The sequence below is a fragment of the Sinocyclocheilus anshuiensis genome, unplaced genomic scaffold, assembly GCF_001515605.1.
Source record: "Sinocyclocheilus anshuiensis isolate Anshui unplaced genomic scaffold, SAMN03320099.WGS_v1.1 scaffold603, whole genome shotgun sequence".
Lineage (NCBI taxonomy): Eukaryota > Metazoa > Chordata > Actinopteri > Cypriniformes > Cyprinidae > Sinocyclocheilus > Sinocyclocheilus anshuiensis.
This window is the reverse complement of record NW_015551055.1, coordinates 773,049-791,956: the sequence shown is the minus strand read 5'-3', so window position 1 is coordinate 791,956 and position 18,908 is coordinate 773,049. Positions and strand designations below refer to the sequence as shown.

General features: G+C 37.0%; 1 protein-coding gene across 1 annotated transcript in view; it reads right to left on the bottom strand.

Annotated features, from left to right (window-relative positions):
* Positions 1-18,908, bottom strand: part of LOC107661964 (pyruvate carboxylase, mitochondrial-like) — a 211,738-nt gene that overhangs the window by 188,811 nt on the left and 4,019 nt on the right. Inside the window, exons 2-7 of the mRNA XM_016451788.1 lie at positions 13,578-13,720; positions 12,884-13,068; positions 12,090-12,255; positions 9,026-9,171; positions 6,906-7,023; positions 5,637-5,788 (exon numbers count right to left, since the gene is read on the bottom strand). Coding sequence (XP_016307274.1) covers positions 5,637-5,788; positions 6,906-7,023; positions 9,026-9,171; positions 12,090-12,255; positions 12,884-13,068; positions 13,578-13,719 — 909 coding nt within the window. The 5' untranslated portion in view covers position 13,720. The remainder of the gene's footprint in view (positions 1-5,636; positions 5,789-6,905; positions 7,024-9,025; positions 9,172-12,089; positions 12,256-12,883; positions 13,069-13,577; positions 13,721-18,908) is intronic.

Below are 18,908 nucleotides of genomic sequence, written 5' to 3'. Positions count from 1 at the left end.
TTTATTTATTTTAGATATTTTGACTAGAAACAAGACAAAAATACTAAGTAAGATAAGCCATTTTTTGCAGTGAAAAACAAGCAGTTCTTGTACTGTAATCCAACAACAGCTGAGATAAAAGTTGGCTCTGTAATTTGAAACAATCAGAGGCTAACACAGGTCTAGAACCTTGCACAGATAATGAATGAAAACAGTGAAATCTTAATTGTAGAAAGCTTTCAGTAGGCGCACTACACATTTAATTAGCTTGTGTTGTTAGCTCGCTGTATAAATTAGATCTTCCTTACTTTGCTATGGAGAATACAAGCACAAAAAGTAATTACAGGGTCATTTAAGGTGGATAGTTTTCTTAACAATCCAAAGGAACACTTACAAGCTTAAAATGAGTTGTAATGAAATACCGCCACCTGTTGTAAATGTACCTATATTGCAGGCAGCTTCTACAAGAAAACAATAGGGACTGCAGACATGCAACAGCTTGCCAGGTTTCATCAAGCCATAAAATAGAACAGTAAACCTATCCTGTCTGCTGCACCTGCCCACTATTGATTTATCCTTTCTCTCCATCTTTATCTGTCATATATTGCTCTCTCTCTCTTGCCTGGATGGTCTCTCTTTCCCTCTCTCTCTCTTCACCTTTTCTCTGTTGCTGCCAATATCACTAATATAATTTCAAAGGATGATACATACAAATTTGACTCCTACAGGGGCAAGTGACTTATCAAAACTGACAGCATGTGGTTTATCAACAGGTGGGAATTGGTAACGGTGCTCACGCACACACCTTGTAATCACTGGGTGGCGAGTCCATCTCTCCAAATCCGGAATTCTTCTGTCACTAACTCTAAGGTCAGAGGAAATATCTAAAAGTGTGTGTGTGTGTGTGTGTGTGTGTGTGTGTGTACCTACTTAACCATATTTTGGGGACAAATTTGTACCCAAAAGTGAGCTAAACCTGACAAAATCTCCAAAAACCTCCCTTTGGAGACGTCCTCATTTGTAAAACTGATATAAAAATAAAGTAAACAAAGTTTTTTTTTAAATGGTAAAAATGCAGAAAGTTTTCTGTGAGGGGTAGGTTTAGGTGTAGGGTTGGTCTAGGGCGATAGAAACAGAACAGGCAGATCAACACAGATTAATCTCTACAAATACAAACACTTTCCCAGCATGCACCAGGGGGGTTTCCCTCTACTCTTTATTATTTTTTCCCTTCCTCAAAAGCCCTTCCAATGTCAGACTACTGATTTTCCACTAGAATGTTCTGTCTTAAAAAAACTCAGCTAGAGTGTCCCACTGCATTAGCCAAAATATCTCTATTCTTAGCTCTGTCATTTTTCTCATTTTCATCCACGCCATCTCAAATGTCATGTGGCAATACAGTATGTTGCTACATAGTATTCAGTTCAAATGAAGAAGCTGTGGTCATTTCAACATTTTTGTCCTTATTTTGTAACATCTGCATGGGGTTACAATTGTATTCAACAAACATTTTGCGGTTTTGGTCATCCATATATTTCTATTATCTATCCAAACATATTTATCTATTTATGTAAAATATTTCTAACTCTCTCTCTGTATCTCATTAAAAAACCACAACTTGATCCTAGAAAATTAGTTAATTACAGACTTATCTCAAATCTCCCTTTTCTGCCAGAGATACTAGAAAAGGCATTATCCTCACGAGAAAAATGGTATCTGTGAGGATTTCAAGTCAAGATTTAGACCGTATTATAGCACTGATACTGCTCTCATCAGACTTACAAATGACCTGCTCTAATCATTCGATTGTATCTCTCTACTGTATTAGAGCTACTGGATCTTAGTGCTGCATTTAACTGCATTGACCACAACATATTTTTGAATAGACTAGAAATTTATGTTGGCATTAGAATTGCATTGGCATGGTTCAAATTGTACTTAACTGACCGTCATCAATTAGTAGCAGTGAATGAAGAGGTATCATATTGCTCACAGTACAGTATGGAGTACCACAAGGCTCAGTACTAGGACCGTTACTTGTTACCCTGTAAATGCTACCCCTGGGAGATATCATCAGGAAACATGGTGTTAGCTTTCATTTGTAAAACCACATTTTTTCATCTTAAAAATATACAGTATCTAAATTACCACCTATGCTCTCAATGTCAAATGCAGAAACGTTAATTCATGACTTCATGACTTCAAGGTTAGATTATTGTAATGCTTTATTGGTTGGTTGCTCTGCGTGCTTAATAAACAAACTCCAGCTGGTCCAAAATGCAGCAGCTAGAGTTATTACTAGAACCAGGAAGTATGACCATGTTAGCCCAGTTCTGTCAACACAGCACTGGCTCCCTATTAAAAATCATATACATTTTAAAATCTTGCTAATTACTTATAAAGCCCTGAATGGTTTAGCTCCTCAGTACTTGAGCGAGCTCTAATCGCATTATAGTATAGAAGCTCAATGCGGAGAAGATATTGTTTAGGTTCAAACCGAAACCAAGCCATTCACACAGAACGCATATTCGGCACGTTCTTGAGACCCACATCTATGATTGTTGCACTCGCGTCTCGCACAAGAGATGAATAGAAAGCCATGTAAAGTTAAAAGAGGTTCAACTTTTAGAAAACATGTCTCGAGAATTTGTGAGGGTTCTATTCCATTCCACTGCGTCTCATATGTTTTTACATGCAATCATGTGATCGGCGCTTTGGCTATTAGTATTAAGCTATGCATAAATACATGATGCTGTTTTATTCACTATTGTTTATTCAATTAGCCATGTAAAGTTAAAAGAGGTTCAACTTTTAGAAAACATGTCTCGAGAATTTGTGAGGGTTCTATTCCATTCCACTGCGTCTCATATGTTTTTACATGCAATCATGTGATCGGCACTTTGGCTATTAGTATTAAGCTATGCATAAATACATGATGCTGTTTTATTCACTATTGTTTATTCAATATACAAAATTATATTTGATTTATAAATATTAGTTTAGACGGTATGCACTTTTTATAGACAGTCGTTATTTCATTGCATTGAATAAACAATTTAATGAGGTGCTATATTTTGCTCATTGCGCCCTCCTGTGGCCTCAGGAGACAGGCCAAATGTTTCCTTAACACTTATTTAATCTGCATATAAAATATAAGAAAAGAGATATTTGTTTGCATTTTATTTTGTTATTTTGTTTTGTTTATTATTTTGTTTGTTAAGACTAAAATACGTTGTTGTTTGTCTTAATAAATTGGGTAAATAAAAAATACAGTGGTTGAATAAAAAAAAAAATTCTACTGCTCTCTGTTTAAGAAAGGTTATAAAAATTTTTAAAAAATGATCGATACCAAACGATATGAAACATTATATCATGATCATTTTTTTAGCTACATTGCCCAGCCCTATTATAGTAATTCACGTCCTCTGCGATCTCAAAACTCTGGCCATTTGATAATATCTTGAATATCAAAATCAACTACGGGCGCTGGATCCTTTTCCTATTTAGCGCACAAACTCTGGAACAGCCTTCCTAACATTATTAGGGAGGCAGACACACTCTGTCAGTTTAAATCTAGATTAAAGGCCCATTTGTTTAACCTGGCATACACATAGCACATTATCACTTTTCTATAATTCAAATCCGTTAAAGGATTGTTAGGCTGCATTAATTAGGTCAACCGGAATCAGGAACACTTACCATAACACCAGATGTACTTGTTACATTGTAAGAAGAATGGCATCTACACTAATATTAGTCTGTTTCATTATTATTCCGAGGTCACCGTAGCCACCCAGATCCAGTCTGTATCCAGACCAGATGGTGGATCAGCACCTAGAGACGACCTCTACAGCCCTGAATGTCAGCGAGACCACATCAACTAGATAAGCCCTAGGGACAGATCCCCTGTGAAGACCTCGTCAACTAGACAGTTGTTGGCACAAGATCACGAGAACTAGACGAGTCCTCTGCACAGTCTGACTTGTGTTGCAGCCTGGAATTAAACCACACCATGCTGTTTTTTTCTGCCACAGTCTGACTTGTGTTGCAGCCTGGAATTAAACCACACCATGCTGGTTTTTTCTTGCCAGAGGAAAAATGAGCCCGACTGAGCCTGGTTTCTCCCAAGGTTTTTTTCTCCATTTCTGGCACGATGGGAGTTTTGGTTCCTTGCCACTGTTGCCTTTGGCTTGCTAAGTTGGGGACACTTAATTTTTGACAATACTATCGACTTGATTGCACAGACACTAATGGAAGAGAATTGAACTGAGCTGGACGATGACATCACTGAATCAACAATGAACTACCTTTAACTGAAAAGTTGACTTTTACTATTGTCCTCTTTTTAAAGCTGCTTTACAGCAGAATTGAATTGTTTGCATTATTGACACTATTTTCCTGCTTAACACTGCAAAGCTGCTTTGACACAATCTGTATTGTATAAAATGCTATATAAATAAAGGTGACGACTTGAATATACTGTATGTATGTATATATATACACACACAACATACATACTGTACATACACTACACACACACATACTGCATATTTATTTATATATATATATATATATATATACATAATGGCTGCAATATAACAAAGAGTGAAAAATTTAAGGGGGTCTGAATACTTTCTGTACCCACTGTATATATATATATATATATCAGCAGAATCAATCAGCTTGTGCCATGCAGTAAATGATGTGATTGCAAGTTTGTTACTTTCTACTTCTATAGAACTGTCTACTTCTATACTTACATAGAAAGAAAAAGAAGACAGCGTGACAGATACAGAGAAAGAGTAAGAGAGAAATTATGTAGGCGGTGCAACACATATCTCCATAATGACAGACATCACTGGGAGTTTACTACCAATAATTCATTGATCGCTTCAATCTCCATTTATCAGCCTCTGCTTAATACATCAATAAATAAAACACATTCCTCTGTGACTAGATCTTTTGACAGACCAGCACTGAGAACTAACATATGTTAATCATTCAATACACACATATAGCAAAAGAGTCAAGAGAATTGATAGCGGCCTTCAGGTCATCTGCATTGTTGGGTCTGGTGTCTCTCATCTTCCTCTTGACAATAATTAGTAATTAGTAATTAGCTGATTAGGGTGTGACACCATGACTTTCCAATATTGAACTTTTTCACAATATTTCTGAATATAACTATTTTACTATATTTTTGATCAAATAAATGCAGCCTTGGCGAGCATATGAGATTTCTTTCAGAAACATTCAGAAACAAAACAAAACAAAAAACCTTATCCAAGATTTTTACTCCAAACCTTTGAATGGTAGTGTATATGAATTTTTGTTCATACAATTAATTCATTATTTAGTTTCTTTTATATTTGGATAAGGTCCCGTAATTCCTGTTATAAACAATAGTTTACAAGTAGCTTCCCTTTTTTTCTTAATGTGCGTGCATGTGCTTGTGCGTGTGTGTGTGTGTGTGCGTGCATGTGACCAGGCATAATGAAGTGAGAGAAGATATTATAACCTTGAGTTGATTGACTCACACTGTCTAGAGGAAAACTCAGGAAGGGCATGCCAAGTATGCTGCTAAGAGAAATCTATGTGTAAGCTGTGGTTGCAGGTTGTACACATGTCAATTATTCACATGTGTGTCTGTTCTGTACCTGTTTTGCCAGGTTGACCGAGTCTGAGGTCAGTCTGTCTCTGAGGTGAAGGTCGAGCTGGGCAGCAGGAGCGATCTCTACCACTTTCTGATGTCTTCTCTGGATAGAGCAATCCCTCTCATACAGATGAATTACATTTCCATATTTATCACCTGTGAGTGAAAGTGAGAAGAATAATATTGATCAGAAAGGACAGAGAGAGATGCGAGGAGAGAGGTTTAAGTTTGCCTGACTGGGTTACTCCCACAATGCAGAACATTTCCATGTCCCGTCTCAATATACTGAATAAAATATTTTCTTTTTATTATATAAGCAAGTTTTAAAGATAAAAATTACATTCGTTTTATCACAAATAATTGAACTAAGGATGAATTTTTTAATCAATTTACTACTTTGCTTTGAGCAGATGTTGCCATTATTGTCATGTCACATGAAACACTGGACATTTATTTTGATCTTTTTCAGGTGTTTCTTATTTCCTTTGTCTAACCAATGTTTTCTCATGAATATTGCTTTAATTGGCAGTCATTTCATATTGTAGGTCTTTACTGTGTCCTCAACTGCACTTTAATCCTGTTAGTCTTTTGTAATCTCCCTTTATTTACAAAAAAACAAGAAAGTGACAACTTTTTTGTGGGAAAACAACAAAATCATGAGCAAGAATTAGCCATGCATTTGACAAAATCTCTGATATTCTTTGTATTATCACTAAAACATTTCATCCGGTTACAGAAAATGAAAGCAAGATAATACAATTGCTTTAAAATTGTTGTTAAAACAGTCCTCTTCTAATGAAAATGCTGGATTATGTTGATACTCTCCTTTGAATTTAAATGAATTCTTTTGTATCTCAGATTTTTGTCAACATAGCTTTGGTATTAGATTCACAGTGTAGGACAAGAAGACAGTCATAAAAATCTGTTTATTTGAGAATGAGAGAAAGTGAGAGAGAGAAAGAAAGCATGTGGTTGGTGTTCCCTGGACACACACAGAGCCATTCTCTGTTAACAAGCCCAATTCAATTCCAGCTGTATGTTATCGACTATGAGCTCTGTTCCAGATGAGCAAATCACGTCTAATGAGCCAAAATACTCAGCTATAATGGCTCAAATACACCAGAGAGAAGCTAATAGATCATAGTAAGCATAGTAAACAAATATGTGCACGCAGTCTAGGGACTAGCAGACAAATTCTTATATTATCTCTCTCTGTTTCTTTTGTAAAATGCAAACATACACAAACACAAAATACATGGATTAATATACTCACCAAGAATTTGTACTTCAATGTGGCGTGGTTTCTCGATGAACTTCTCAACAAACAGAGCACCATTACCAAATGCCGCCAAAGCCTCTGAGTATGCTCTCTGATAGTTCTCCTCTAATTCCTGTAAATCAGTCACAAAATTCAATATTACAATAATAAAAAGGCCAAAATACTTGTTGTATTTACACTACTGTTAAAAAGTGTGCAGTCAGTAAGTGAATAAAAAAGTAAATAAGAAAAAATTTCTTATCCTAATTTTATTTAAAAAAAACACAGTAAAAACAGGAATGAAATATAACAATTAAATACCTGATAAAATACAGTAACAACAGTAATATTATGAAATATTATAAAAATGTATATTAACTATTTTCTACTTTAATATATTTTAAAATGTAATTTAGTCCTATGATGGAATAACTGAATTTTCAGCAGCCTTTACTCCAAATCATTCTAATGGCGCTTTTCCACTGCGTGGTACGACTCGGCTCGGTACGGCTCAGTATGGCACGGTTCGGCTCTGCACGGTTTGCGTTTCCACTGCAGTTCAGTACCGCTTTAGAGTGGGCGGGATTATTCACATGTCGTTATAGTTGCACCGCCTCTACTACCACGACTCCTAAAAAAATCCTTTTTCATTCCGCGTCGCCCCATCAAGCTCTCGCTGGATCCGCTCCTCTGCTATCAACGAGAGGAATGTCTGTTCTTCCGCAACAGACAACAAAACTTTTTGGTTGTTAAAAAAAGGTGCGCTTGTTCAAAACAGTTCGATCCTTCGCTGGCTGTGCTGATTTAAATCTAGCGGTTCTTTTGTGTTTGTGTCGCAAGTTCAGTGACGCAGGTAGTGACGATTCTCTCCGGCCAATCCATGATCAGCAGAGTTTACACGTCACGTTTTGGTAACGGTACAGTTCACTTGGAACCCCAACCGAAGTGGTACTAAAAAAAGTACCAGGTACCAGGTACTGTACCCAGTGGAAAACCCCCAAAAAGTGAACCGTACCGAGCCGTACCATGCAGTGGAAAAGCTCCATATGATGCTGATTTGGTGCTCAAGAAACATTTATATGATTGTCAAATTTGAAAACTGTTGTGCTGCTTATTTATTTTTATTTTTTATTATAATCTAATAATATAATATAATATAATATAAGCCTTCCATTGTTTTAAATTGAAATAATCCAAAGGGTTTGAGTGTGTCTGATAAACTGAAAGCAAATCCAGAACAGTAGAGAATAAAATGGCAATGATTTCTATTAGTGGAACAAAGGCCACACATTCACTAATGTCATTTGGTGATCAGTCAATTGTTTTCATGAAAGGTTGAATTTGGTATGCTTTCATTTCTCTTCTGTGAAGTAGTTGAAGACATGAAATGAAGTCTCTTCAGAAGCCATTCAGAAACACTATTTAACACTCTTTACAAGACAGTGCTTGTTCACTTGTCTCACAGAGCCTGGTAGAAAGAGGCAATAAACACTAAACACTTTTCACAAGTGACAATAAATACAGGCAATAAATACAGCAAATGGACTATGTAGAGCAAGCAATGTCAATGTGATTTAGTATTGCACTGGAGTAGTAATTGTCACATGTGCATGTCCACATGTAAAGTAGAGGACAATTAGCATCTATCGTACCGTAACACAATTGAATGCAGTCGTAAAATAGGCAGTATATACTGACATAAACAGTATATAGTGTATACACATCTGCAGAAAATGAGGCCCATTAACAGTCGTAATCGGCATAGTTTAGTGGGCTAGCCTTAAAACACATCACAATTATGTTTAAGGGGAGAAGGGCACTACTGTCAGATACTGTCAGAACACAATGTAAGATAATATTTTTTTATTTACAGGAAAAGGGTGATTTTTTGGGTCTAGCAAGAATGTTCCTGAGCCCTCGAGTGAAAAAGTGATGTGTGCAACTTTTCGATTTTAAAATACTTTCTCCTATTTCAGTTTAATTTGTAGAGGCAGCTATAAGTGATAAGTGTAAACGCTGTGGCGCTCTGTATATTTAGATGGCTGCCCTGTTATTATCACAGTGACATATGATGGATTTCTGATTCTATGGTCATTTAATTTTTTATGCCTTCATGGGCCAGAAGATACACAGACCTCATAATCTCGGACCACCCTCATCCCACGGCCTCCTCCTCCATATGCAGCTTTAAAGATGATGGGAAAGCCATATGTTTTGGCAAACTCCTGAGCCTCTTGAAGAGATGAGATGGGTGCGTCTGTTCCGGGAACAACTGGAACACCTTCACACACACACACACACACACACCTGAATATCTACCCTAACAGCATGAGCGGCATGAGTGGCACAACGCGACAAAAGACAATAAAACCCATTATAATCAGTGATATTGTCTACACTGGATGCGGTGCAACGCGACATGACAATTCCTGACAGTAAGCAAAGGCAATGCAAGGCAGGCAAGTTTAATTATATAGCATATTTAATACACAGTGATAATTCAAAGTGCTTTAAAAATTATTAAAAAAAAATAATCATAAAAAGTGTCATTAGAAATATAAAAATTAAAAATATATATATACAATAAAAGAGGTAAAAAGAATAAATTAGTTAGAATAAAATAAGATTCATTAAAATGAATATAAGGGACTTAAAATAAAAAGAGGATTTAAAAAGATCAGTGCAGTGTGATCGGCAGTGTAGAAACAGTGTTTGATAAGGAAAGCCAATATAGAGAACACTACTTGTTCTCTGCTGAACAGGAAATTAAAGAGAAATTCCAAAGAAAAGATAGCAAAGCACAAGCGCTGAGCAGAAGCATCTCAACAGTAGGAAACCAAGAAGCATAGTTAGTAAACTGATGCCCATTCTATTTCTGACATACTCCAAGTGCTCGCACTACTTCTGACACAAAGGACAAATGCATTTGGAACGGTCGCTTTGTTGCGTCCAGTGTAGACATGATGCAATGTGTTTAACTGTTTCTCAGGGGTCCTAGGGCCCTATGAAATCCGTTTTATTTTTGCCCAAATTCCGTTTTTTTTTTTTTTTTTTTTTTTCTAGATTCAGTTTTTTACCATATATTTTTTCTGGACTCCTTTTTAATGGTTAAATTAAATTGTATTAATCAAAAAGCAATTTAACATCAATTTATTAAAAGTTACCAAATTCTGTTGTTACCAAATTCTGTGTTTTAGCATGTCTAATTATTTGAATGCCTAAAAACAACTTAATTTATTCAAATTTATTCTTTTAATGGCCTTATGAAATGTTTTTTTCTCTCACTCTCTCAGAAATTATGTGGTGTTTTCTGTATTTTTTCTGGTTATCAAATGAAGGCATAAAACATTCATTTATTTTTCAATTAATGAAAATTAAACAAACTTTATTTTTTTGCAAACAATGGGGATTTACTATTAACATTTAAACATGGAAGAAATATTCAGTGATTATTCATTAAAAAAAGTGTTAATATTTTTAGTAGTAATTGTAGTATTACGTACATTCTACTGTTTAATGGTAATATATTTCTGGCACAATGTCTTAAAGTTAATTAACTTTTATTTTGATAGGTTGCCATGAATACCTTTACATTTCTGTGTGTATATTATATGACGGTAGTTTTTATGACTGGATTCCGTCCGCGTTTTCCACATCGCGGAAATCATAGGGTCCTTAGCACTTGTCTGTGGTTAGGCTGGGAGCTATATCAGCCTGGACAGGCAGGGGATCAAGTAGACCAGATTAAACCAGGAAAAACCAGCAAACCAACTTGAAGCTGTTTTGTCAAAGCACAAAATTTTGCAGAAATTAGCATACTGTACATCAATATACAAACAGCAAATCACTGACTCATACAGGTTTTGTTATACACTCAAAGCTCTTTTCACATTTTATCATGAAGTGAAGGACATGAAGAGCAATTATTCTTTTCTTTAAATAATTGTGAATTAGCGAAATGCAGCATTATACATTTTAAGAGGAAGCATCTCCCATATTTCCCAAAGAGAAATATGCCATATTTTATTTCTAATGACCACACACAGAAATATTCACTTTATAAAGGTAATGAAAACAATACACATAATTGCTATGTGTGAATTATCAAGGCAGCCTGTTCTCCATTGAATAATTAATTACATTTTCTAGAAGTTTTATTGATTTTTCAAGAACAAGGACATGTAAAATAACGACATGTTCTTTAGAGTGGTCGGGTTAAACACTTGAGGACTACTAGGCCTACTAGAAACACCTAACAAGCTTATATCGTGCTGAATGACAGCCTTGACAGGTGTTCATGTAAACACAGCTGGTTATGTCTGAAGTATGTGAAGTGAAAGTAACAGATGGGGCAAAAAAGGAGATTTGTCAAAAGATTGGATCCGTGATTTACACCTTACAGCGTAAATGTAGTAATAGTGTCATGAAAGGCTCTTACCCTTAACAAATGTTCTCATTATATTGCCTGGTTTGATTTAATTTGATTTGCTGAGTGGCAAATTTAGTCATTTTTCACTGTTTGTATCCACTTGTTTGCGTTTGCGCATTCCAGACAGACTGTCAGTCAGTCAGATACTGTATATCCAGCTGCAAAACCATACGTGACAGCAGTTTGGTAGAGCTGAGGAATGCCTAATCTCAATCCACCACTAACCCTAACCAAAAGTCCAAGAGTCTATAAGCTGTGCCTTAACTTCCTACCTGAGACTTCTGGTCAAAAACTGCTGTCACAACTCTGTAGATGGATTAGTAGCAGTGATTTTTCAGTGACTCTTTCTGCCAGTTACATTGTTAAGCCAGTATAGGTGACGACATGATAAGACTGTCCTATTGATTCACTGATTCACATGTATTTATTTAACCAATTCATTCACTGATTGACAAAACACTGATTTATTCAGGAAATAAGTGTTTATGAGTGAGTCATTGATAATAATTACTATTAATAATTAATTTTAATTTTAATTAATTAAATTTTAATTTTAATAGTTTTCTTGCATAAATATATCACTTCTTGGTTGTTTTATTCTACACCGCCATTCTCTAAAAGCTTCAGGTGAAATCAACTGCAACACTTAATCATAATTATATAAATATAGAAATTCATTATTATATTGCAAGTACCCTGGTGCTAAGGTTGCCCTGATACTATTTATCCCACCCCTATGTAGAAAGGAATCTCAGGAGTAAATTTGGTACCTGCTTTTATGGCCAGGGCACGGGCTTCCACTTTATCCCCCATCTTGCACACAACCTCTGGGGAAGGACCAATGAATCTTACCCCGGCGTCAACACAGGCTTGGGCAAAGTCTGCGCGCTCTGATAAAAAGCCATAACCAGGGTGGATTGCATCCACATTATTTTCCTGAGAGGGAGAAAAGCACAGGCAGAGAAATACAGAAGGGATGAGAGATAGAAAGACAGAGAGAGAGAAAAGAGAGCAGAATGAAAAAAATAAAACATTAGTCAGGGATGTGTATGTGGCACAGCAGTCAGGCCTAATTATTCTGATGCTGGAAAATACTAGTTTCATTAAAATCCCAATCAGAGAGAATTTGAAAGGCCTCTCTCTCTCCTTTGGCTGACTGCGTGCAACATGGTAATTGCATTGGAGAAAGACTAATTATTCTGAGACCGTCTGCTGAGGTTAGAGACGATGATATTGGCTGCTTGTTCGGTTTTAATATGGTGTGGTGTTGTGTGTGTGTTATGCTTTGTGTTTATGCATTATTAGTGCATTGTTGTGGTGGCTAAGCTGCTGGTTTGAGAGATGAGCTGCCTATAGCATAATGAGAGAGTTCGCCAAAGGATCTGAATCTGGCTGGCACAAAAAAACAGGAATGGATCTATCTGAGCACCATATAGTGAAGTGCTGATGTGAATACTAAGCACTGGAAGAGATGCGTTTAGTGCACAATGCAGACAGGCCATCATTCAGAGAGTGACAGATAAGGTGAATCACAGTCTGACGGATAGATATATAACAGCCTAACCTTAGCCACTTTGATTATGTCAGGGATATGGAGATAGGCTGCAACAGGGGACAGGCCTCTGCCAATGAGGTAAGCCTCATCTGCCTTCTGTCTGTGCATCTGCCCCGTGTCCTGCTCTGAATATACAGCCACTGTACGGATCCCAAGCTCTGTGCATGCCCGAAACACCCGGATGGCTATTTCACCTGATGGGAGAAAGAGAAACAATTTTAAAACAAGAAAAAAATTAAGTCAAATTTGTGAAATATATACTGTGGTTAGTGGATGGTAGTGGTAGTTCACCCCGAAATGAGCCCACATCTGTCAGTACCTCTTAGGACAGAACAATGACAACAAAAAGCACCATAAAAATTAAAGGAAAAACAAATATATAAAAATGAGATTTGGGGTAGCCTACATGGCATCAAAAAGTTTGAAAAACCCTGCATCGTATGAGGCCATAAGCATGAAGATTTGAAATGACAAGTTGGGTGAATAAATAACAACACAAGGATCAGATGAGTAAATAACAAGAGGGTGGGTAAATAATAACAAGTAAATCATTTTCAGATTATGCTGAAAATTAATTTAAAATGCAGCACTCCTGGGCCTGTGTGTATTTAGATTTTCAGAGCACTAATCCATGGATCAGACTCCCTTTCTACGGTCTTTTCACTGTTTGCAAAATATTTAATCTCGGGATTACAAGTTTTACCTCTGTTTGCCACCATGACCTTTTTGATCGGTCGATACTCCAGGCTTTGGGGAGACAAGTGGGCAGAACGACAAAACAAACCCACTCTCCTGATGAGCAGAATGCCCATCTCCCCCCTGCAGCCTCCCAAATGCAGAAGCATCCTAGAGAAACACAAATAGAAAAGACAAAGATGAACAAATCGGTCTGGTTGTATTTATCCTTCAGAAAATTGTTTTGAAAATACGGATAGTGGTCTGTACACACTTTAGAATACATAAACCAAGGCTCCTGATGTCTTACCGACTTCACCAAAATAATATTGAACGAGCGTTATGTATTTCCAAAAACTGTTTCATTTTCCACTAGCGATATATATCTATACTGTTGTTTTGAATCTCCTGTAGTGAGGGACTGCTGCCATCGTGTGGTCGTCAATTAAACTGTTTAATCTTCCAAAGCGTCATACCGTCTATGATCTTTACCCAAAGACAGATAAATTACACAAGATCCCATTGAAAACACAAAGATTCCCTTAATTAGTCTGATAAGGCTGTAATATATATATATATATATATATATATATATACATATATATATATAGTCTCATCTCAAGGCCACCCTCATATCCAGCAAACAATGACCTGGCGGTCCGCCAGCGTTTTTTGGGCGGCTCAAATTCAGCGGCTTAAATTCAGCGGCTTAACACGGTCGGACCACCGTCGGCACACCGTCGGCAAGCCGACCATTCTAAAAACTGCTGTCGGTCTGCTGGCGTTTTTTGGGTAGTTCCAAGACCCTGAAACTGAGCTGTGACAGACAGCAGGCAGCAGACAATTCACAAGCAGACAACATGGAGAATGTTGAACGGGGTAAGTTAAGACATGGATCATCACACCAGTATACAAAAAATATCCCAGCAAACAATGACCTGGCGGTCCGCCAGCGTTTTTTGGGCGGCTCAAATTCAGCGGCTTAAATTCAGCGGCTTAACACGGTCGGACCACCGTCGGCAAGCCGACCATTCTAAAAACTGCTGTCGGTCTGCTGGCGTTTTTTGGGTAGCACGCCACCAGCGGTTTGCCGCGGCTGGGCCTCCGTCGGTACACCAGTGGCAAGCAGAGGGTCCGTGTTTCTACCATAGACTGTAAAAAAGGTTTCTACTGAGCTCTTGTGGCATCTTTGTTTTATAAATATGTTTTACATTTATGTTTTACAGTGCCACTGCTCCACTGAATAAAAGTGAGAGTTATAATTATTAGCAAAAGTTTAGTATAAAAAGCACGCTTTTAAATGAAATAAATTTTTTGAATGTTCGTAAAAACAACAATACAAAATCTTATAAAAATAAAAATATAAAAAAATAAAACAAAAATAAAAGTGCCACTTTGTCCTACTATCACGTGCGGGTTGCAGTTCACACCTATGTATGAAGGGGTCATAGAACTACAAAACTATTAAAATTCAAAATGTAATAATATTTTTTTTAGTTTACGTTCAACTTCTATGTGTTTATTTATGTAAATGCTGCGTGACTGTGATGTGTTTTAATGGGAGCTCGCTGAGTCGCATTCAAACCATACAGTCTGAGATTCAAACCCTGCAGCGGAGGGAGTTACCATGGAAACGGGGCGCTACACTCCCGCTGATAAGCTGCAACACGTCCAAGAAGTGGATTATCCTTCACCTGAAATGTTTGTCTTTTCATCCTGAAATGCGAGGCAAATGTTGGATCACAATAATTAGGAACCACAGTTTCCACAAATCCCTTCACTCGATTGGGATGTTCTCTTTTATTCTGAAGGGCAAGGGCAGTGACTGTAACATTGAGCGTATTTTGCAGTATTAAACACGTATTTATAACGATTTCATCAGGCTTCTTAGAATGGAGAATGGCCTTCTCAGCTGCCATAGTTGCAACTCTTGCGTCATCAGAACAGTGTGTTCCACCATTTCCGTTAGAAAAACGTTTTGCCGTTTTTGTCGAAGCTGAACGCAACCCTGCTGACATGTCTCTCGCTGCTGTTTTCACCGTTTTCACTATTTTCAGGTGAGTTTAGTCCCAAAAATCACACAACTATTACATAAAACTGTTCCTGACACTTTTCTTACTTGTGATTGACACGCTTCTGTTGGATACTTACTTCATAAAAATGGTTTAGTGTTTCCGTTAGCATCTCAACTGATTTCAGACGAGGCATGCTAACTTTGTACATTGAGCTCTTATTTATGAAAGTTTTGACTTTTAATTACGTCTTTATATGTAGACGGGAGGTTTTGATAGCTTTGTAAATGTTTTGTCAATGAGTTATTGGAATTAGCCTAATTTATTTAGCCTAAAAATATGAGCTGTACTGTTAATCGGTGACGTCACTTAAAGGAGTGTGAATTAACTGAATCTAGTTCAAATGTGATTTGATCTTTCATGGCAAAGTTAAACAATTATTGATAAAAAATTGTTCTGTGGTTTCAGGAGTAACCTTTCTACAACAGAAGAGAAGCTCCAAGATATCTACATTTCTGAAGGAAGCTGCTGACAGAGATAGGAAAGACGGGTAACGTTATGCTGAGAAAGCTCATTAACCCTCTGGCCCTAAATTTATATTTAGAAATTTTAAAAATCTTAGCTTCATCGGAATGAGATGACACTTGGTGACTTTTGTCACATTAGCAATATGAACACAAAAAAAAATCATGGACATGATTCGGATATGTTAAGGGGTAAAAAAAAAAAAAAAAAAGTCACACTTGACTTCTTCACGGTCATGCCGACATAGGAAATGAATGGGAAATACGAAAAAATGTGAAAACTCAGTAAGTCTTTTGGTGTTACAAACTACAAATCAGGCACTGATCAGAAAAAAGTGTGCAGCAATCAAGGGGTGACTCTAGAATATCAAGAGTGCAAAATAGACACCCACACGCGCATACACATATATACAGTGAAATGAACTGGTAAGACTGGAACGGAGCAAATTTTGAAAATATGTGAAATAAATACAAAAAAAAAATACAAAAGAGGCTCTCTCTCTCGCGCGCACACACACACACACACGTCCCTCCACGGCTCGTGCCTCAATAGCTGGTCCCTCCACGGCTGGTCCTTCTGCAGCTGGTCCCTTCGGAGCTGGTTCCTCCACGGCAGGTGCCTCCACGGCTGGTCCCTTCGGAGCTGGTTCCTCCACGGCAGGTGCCTCCATGGCTGGTCCTTCTGCAGCTGGTCTCTTCGGAGCTGGCTCCGCCACTGCAGGTGCCTCCACGGCTGGTCCCTTCGGAGCTGGTTCCTCCACGGCTGGTCCTTCTGCAGCTGGTCCCTTTGGAGCTGGTTACTCCACGGCTGGTCCTTCTGCAGCTGGTCCCTCCACGACTCATCCCTCTAGAAAAAGGTGCCAAATGTGCTGGCCAAAGGATGTGAAAACCAGCAGCTTTTGCATGAAGTGCAAACTTCCAGTGTGCAAGAGACACTGTAATATTGTCTGTTGCATTTGCAGCAATGTGTAAAATAATTACTGTTTGTATGTAAATATTTACAATTCTATTTATTTATGGTTATTTCATTTATTTTATTCCTCTTTTTCTTCAATTTACTGTTTGAAAATTATTGCGTTTGATCTTACTGTATTTTAGCCTAACAGATGTTCCTGATATCTGTTGCATGTGCAGCAATGCATAAAATAATTACAGTTTGTAAATATATAGTTAAAATTGTTTATAATTATTAAATTTGTATTCCTCTTTTTTACATCTACTGTTTGATACTGAATGTTTTTGCTGTTGTTAGTTTATTGTGTTTCATCATAATTGCTGTTCCCTTCTGTTGTTAGTTTATTATGTGTTTCATCATAATCGCTGTTCCCTTCTGAAGTTTTATTAACATTTATTGAATTAGATTGAATAAAATATCAATTAATTACAAAACGTTTGTATAAAGTGTGATCACTATCCATTCCTTATTTTGTTAGATTTTTTAATGACACTGAAGACTGGAGTAATGATGCTGAAAATTCAGCTTTGATCACAGAAATACATTACATTTTAACATATTAAAATAAAAAAACAAGTTCTCTTGAATTGTAATATCATTTCACAATGTTATTGTTTAACTGTTTTTTTTGTTTGTTTGACAGCATCTATGCTAATCCTTCTCCTTTTGTTTTCCTGTTTCTATCGCTCAGGTTGCCCATCCCAATATTACTACAGCTTGGTTCCAGCCTCACTTGTGGTGACTTCAGATGATGCCAACACTCATGAAGACTCAGATGATGGCAACTATAGATGGACATACAAACCTGACAAATATTATGTATTGTAATCATTGCCTTAAAGCATAAGTTTGGTGATTTTCAACCCGCTTTGTATTGTTACTATGATGGTAATATATGTGAACCAATAATGTTTAATCTTTCTCTGAGTTCCATGAGATATCCCCATTTATTTGTGAGCCAAATAATGTTTTGCATCATCCGAATATTGTTCATTTACATATTACAGACTTTGTGACAATATAAAGTGGATTTAAATTCACCAAACTTACCTTTTAATGTTTGTCTGTTTAACTGAACATGACTTTGAACACAACTTGTATTATCTTAGAGTTATTGACATATGGACATTAATTTGTTGCCAGAAGATGCTCCCCAGTGGGTCACAGTCACCTCTGGCTGTTTAAAGGATATTTTTTGATTGTAACCTTGAAACATGCATTTTCTAAAGCTGCTTTGATTGTGAAAAGCACTGTACCCTTACAAAAGTTAACCATGTTTTTACTATGGTAAAACTAGTAACCATGACTGTAGTAATCAGGTTTTTTTTCCCCAAACTAAGGTTTTGATATCATGGTTATACTATAGTAATATGTTAGTAATGCTGGAGTAAAACTGTGGTAACTATAGTTTTTGAAACCATGGTAAAGTTTGTAGTTACATAGTTTACTACTATGCTGTAGTAAGACCATGGTTATGGTAGTTACTGTGGATTTACTACAACAATCATAGTTAAACAATGGTTGGTTATTGTAGTAAAACCATGGTTGATTTTGTGGTTAACTTTTGTACAGGTACAAATATGTGAACAGAATGCTTCTATTTAAAAGTCATATTGGATAAAACCATCTGATACTGTAAATAAATGTGTATAATTAATTTGTTCACTGAAAATAAATGTACATTGTTTTTGATCCATTATTGTGTGCAAGGATATTTTGGTTAGTAATCCAATTGATAATGAACCACGGACCGACCGTGGACCGCCAGCAAACTAATTATAAACCAGCGGCTTGTCAGCGATGAGCAAAACGATGAGGCGTCTGCCGGTGGGCCGCCGACTTTGCCACCGGTGGGCCGCCAGGGGCCC